General features: G+C 49.2%; 1 protein-coding gene across 11 annotated transcripts in view; it reads left to right on the top strand.

Annotated features, from left to right (window-relative positions):
• The window catches only part of Pigv (phosphatidylinositol glycan anchor biosynthesis class V), a 32,057-nt gene that overhangs the window by 4,567 nt on the left and 22,750 nt on the right, over window positions 1-4,740 (top strand). For 8 of the 11 annotated variants that reach the window (XR_004121110.1, XR_004121109.1, XR_004121112.1 and 5 more), the window contains one exon: window positions 2,686-3,807. The exons of 1 other annotated variant lie outside the window; for it this stretch is intronic. Coding sequence is in view for 4 of the 10 variants with exons in the window: in XM_031378993.1 (XP_031234853.1) it covers window positions 2,686-3,807 (1,122 nt within the window). In the remaining 6 variants the exon portion in view is untranslated. Of the gene's footprint in view, window positions 1-1,319; window positions 2,465-2,685; window positions 3,808-4,740 lie in introns of those variants that run through there. 2 more of the 11 variants (XR_004121114.1, XR_004121113.1) reach the window with 2 other exon arrangements.

The following is a 4,740-nucleotide window of genomic DNA, read 5'->3' as shown; positions in this document are numbered from 1 at the left end:
AAAAAAAAAAAAAAAAAAAAAAGGAAATGATGCATTCTGTGCCTGATCCCTCACATCATCCTCCTGCCTCCTTTCAGGGATCTTTTCGTCACTGCTCCCAAAGCACAGCTCTGTAGACAGCTCCTGCCAGAGAATCTGTTTCCTGCACCTCTTTCTTTGACCATTCTCCTGTCTCTGAGGCTCACTCCTATTCCTGCAGATCGGATTTTCTCACTCTCTCTGGCTTCCACGAAATCTGTGGAACCTACCATGTTTCTTTGGCCTTCAGCTTTCTCCATTACAGAGCTGAGTGTGCTCTGTTGTGATACTTGTTCCCACGCATACTTATGTACAGCTCCCTTGTCCTACTACCCATTTCATACATGAGACAAAAGTCTAGTCTTGGTAAGTATGGTGGCCTGCCTCCTCCATGCCTACAGCTTCCCATTTAAAAATGCAAGTATATTAACTATATTAACTAGCCTTTAAATAAAAAATACAAGATCAAGTGAGTCATTGGCACCACCGGAAATCCTGATGACTTTCCGTAGGCCACTCACCCTCCTGTTCCTGTTTCTGCACATCGTTACCTGGAGAACTTTCACAGACTGCAGTGCTGGCCGGAGATGTAGCTTAAAGTAGGAGGCTCTGTCCAGGCGGTGGTGGCCCATGCCTGTAGTCCCAGCACTTGGGAGGCAGAGGCAGGTGAATTTCTGAGTTCGAGGCCAACCTGGTCTACAGAGTGAGTTCCAGGACAGCCAGGGCTACACAGAAAAACCCTGTCTCAAAAAAAACAAAACAAACAAAAAAAAATGTAAGAGGCTCTGGATTCTGTTTTCTAGCCCCCCCAAAATAAATATATAAAAATGTATTATCCAATCTAATATTCTAAAATCCAGTACTGGCAGGATGGCTCAGTAGATAGCCACATGCCTCCAAATCTGAGTTTGGTCTCTGTGGTCATGTAGTAGAAGGAGAAACCCACTCCATAGGCGCTGTGTCATGCGTGGCACACACCCACACACAAAATGAATAAAAGGCTCTGTCCAGTCTTATTTTAAATAACTAAGGGAAAGAAAGCCCTGGGGTGTCAGTGCTGTGTAAACTCCAGGGTAGCTCTAGAAAACAGCCCAACTTGAAGCCAGCACTTAGGTTTCATGGGTTCCTCTTCCCACAACTTTTTGTTGTTGTTGTTGTTATTGTTGTTGTTTGTTTGTTTGTTTGTTTTGTTTTTTCCAGACAGGGTTTCTCTGTGTAGCCCTGGCTGTCCTGGAACTCACTCTGTAGACCAGGCTGGCCTTGAACTCAGAAATCTGCCTGCCTCTGCCTCCCAAGTGCTGGGATTAAAGGCGTGTACCACCATTGCCCGGCACCACAAGTTTTAAAAAAGATTTATTTTATTATATGTATGAGTATTTTGCTTGTGTGCATGTTGCACACCACATGCCTATAGTGCCAAAAGAGGGCAGCAGATTGTTTAGAAGTAGAGTTCCAGACAGTTGTGAGCTGCCTGCCCTGTAGGTTCTAGGAACCAAACCCAGGCCCTCTGTAATAGCAGCCTCCTGACAGCCAGGCATGCTCTCCTGGCTTGGGGAGCTGTTTCAAATCCGTAACAGCTTTCCCCATACTGTGAAGTAGTAATTCACATTCCTAGATAAAAACTCAGGAAAATGAAATTGCTACGGCCTTCACCCTACCTACATGTGTCCCTGTGGCTTTCCTACTAAAAATGGGATGAACCCTCTCAGCTTGCCCGTCCAGCAGGTGCAGCCTGTTACCTGCCCTGTGTTCTTTCATGCCTCCTGCATACTCAGTGGTTTCTTTTCACTGGCTTATTCCAGTGATGTGCAAAATTTATCTCTAACTGCCTCCCCACTCCAACCATGCTTGGAGAAACACACCCATAACCAGCACGGGGCAAGGTCACTCTCAGCTCTCTTCCAGGTTGAGCTCCCACCCCCTCATAGATGAGACTGTCCATTTTACTCTATCGGTGACCTACTACCTCCTTTCTCCCTTCATCCTCACAGCAAAACTCAAAATAGTCACATGCACAGTCTCCCCTTCTCTGTTATCTAGGTGCCTGACACTTACCCTGGTCATCTTTAAAGATGTTGTTGACGTCTGTGGTCAGCTTCACTTCCTTTTACTGGGCCCGTCAGCAGCATTCAGCAGTTTCTCTGTCATGCCTATCACTTGGTTCTAAGACACATTTTCCTCTGGGCTTCCCACCCCCACTCCTCACTCCCTCTTCCTGCTTGTGTGTCTGGAACTCAGATCTGCCTGCCTCTGACTTCTGAGTTCAAAGTCAAGACTTGTGCCAACATGCCTGGCTTCCAGCTTTCTCCCCATGCTGGATCCTTACATCCTTTCCAGGAGAACTCTATCTTCATCCCTGATGGGCTCCATCCTCAGAGCTCCCTCCCCAGACAGGCTCCTTCAGTCTCACACCTGAAAGTACCATTCCTGCTTCCATATCCAGTTGGTATGAATCCTGATCTGGCTTCTATTGTAGACTCAGGCACCTCCTGTTTGGTTACTTCTGCACTAATGTCAAACTTAGAGTTAATTAGCTAGCGTTGGCGCTCCTTCCTGCACACACACACACACACACAGGCCAACAAGTCTGTTCTTTCTTTGTATTTTATTAAGTGGTAATTCTTTTCTTGCAGTTACTCACCACCATCCTTGTTCTTTGCCCCACAGGCACTCTTCAATGTCATCATCCCAGATCACCATGCCGATGCCTTTTCTCCTCCCCGCCTCGCCCCCTCTGGCTCTGTGGACCAGCTTGTGGAAGGTCTTCTGGGTGGTCTGTCTCGATGGGATGCTGAACACTTCCTGTTTATTGCTGAGCACGGCTACCTTTATGAGCACAACTTTGCCTTCTTCCCTGGCTTCCCCTTGGCCCTGCTGATGGGGACTGAGCTGCTGAGCCCGTTGCAGGGCCTCCTGAGCCAGCGCAGTTGCCTGCTGGTCTCAGTAGCACTTCTCAACTCCCTGTTCTCTGTGCTGGCTGCAGTCGCACTGCATGACTTGGGTTGTCTGGTTTTGCGCTGTCCTCGCCAGGCCATTTGTGCAGCGCTGCTCTTCTGCCTCAGCCCTGCCAATGTTTTCTTGGCAGCTGGTTACTCGGAAGCTTTGTTTGCCTTCCTGACGTTCAGTGCCATGGGGCAGCTGGAGCGGGGCCGAGGCTGGGCTAGTGGGCTGCTCTTTGCTCTTGCGGCTGGGGTGCGCTCCAATGGGCTGGTCAGCGTTGGCTTCCTCCTGCACTCTCAGTGCAGAGCCTTTTGTTCTTCTCTGGTGGTGCTGAACCCCTGGAAACAGCTCATCAAACTGGTGGCCTCTCTGTGCTTGTCAGTGTTCACAGTCAGCCTCCCCTTTGCCCTCTTTCAGTATTATGCCTACACCCAGTTCTGTTTACCAGGCTCAGCCCACTCCATCCCTGAGCCCTTGTTGCAGCTAGCTTCGGACAAAGGCTACCGGCTTGCAGGAGAAAATGAGCCCCCATGGTGCTCCTGGGATCTTCCTCTAATATACAACTATATTCAGGATGTCTACTGGAATGTTGGTCTCCTGCGATATTATGAGCTCAGACAGGTGCCCAACTTTCTACTTGCTATACCAGTGACTGTACTGGTTGTGTGGGCAACCTGGACATATGTGACTACCCACCCTTGGCTCTGCCTTACACTTGGGCTGCAAAGGACCAAGGACAAGGGGAGCCTGGAGAAGCCCCACTTTGGCTTCCTCAGTCCAAAGGTGTTTGTGTACCTGGTCCACGCTGCAGCGCTGCTGGTCTTTGGAGGTCTGTGCATGCATGTCCAGGTGAGGTGGGTTTCTGCCTGGGGTGGCTGTGTGGGTGCAGGTTGGGGAGAACCTGAAGATTGTGGAGGACAGGTACCTTTGTCACTCGATGACCCATGCTTCATTTAGTCATCAGCTGTCTTGTTTTTTTTTTTGTTTTGCTTTGCTTGTCTTTCTGGTTTTTCGAGACAGGGTTTTCACTGTGTAGCCCTGGCTGTCCTGGAACTCACTCTGTAGACCAGGCTAGCCTTGAACTCAGAAATCCGCCTGCCTCTGCCTCCTAAGTGCTGGGATTAAAGGCATGTGCCACCACTGCCCTGCTAGTCATCAGCTGTCAGAACAGACAGATGTGATCAGCTACAACTGGACACCCTCCCCCCCAGGAGGGTGGTGAGGAGGATTGCAAGTTGAAGGTCAGCCTGGGCTAAGAGCAATTTTCAGACCTTAGGCTAGCCAGAGGAAGACAGATCCAAGGAGTTCTTTGTTCCAGCACCTAAATCAGAACATGAGTGAGGAGAACAAAACTATTGCCTTAGTGCGTCTCATGATATGAACACAGAGGCAGACATTGTGGGTAGCTTTAGGAACTAGGGATGAAGCTCAGTTGGTAGACTGCTTCAGGATGCCTAGGATGCATGAAGACTGAGGTCCTTCCCAGTACTACGTAAGATGGCCTGCAATCCCTGTTCTTGGGAGGTGGAGGAGGAGGAACTCTGTGAGGTCCAGGCAAGCCAAGGGTACATATGAGACCCTGCCTCCCTCAAAAAGACAAAAAAGATTAAGTTTACTCTTTACTACATAGTGAGTTTGAAGCCGCCAGCCTGGGCCTTTGTGAGGCCCTGTTTGTTTCAAATTATAGTACTGCTGTTAGGTGATTTAAAGAAAAAAAATATGCCGGGCGGTGGTGGCGCACGCCTTTAATCCCAGCACTTGGGAGGCAGAGGCAGGCGGATT

Source organism: Mastomys coucha, unplaced genomic scaffold (genome assembly GCF_008632895.1).
Source record: "Mastomys coucha isolate ucsf_1 unplaced genomic scaffold, UCSF_Mcou_1 pScaffold18, whole genome shotgun sequence".
Taxonomy (NCBI): domain Eukaryota; kingdom Metazoa; phylum Chordata; class Mammalia; order Rodentia; family Muridae; genus Mastomys; species Mastomys coucha.
This window is presented reverse-complemented; position numbering and strand designations above follow the sequence as displayed.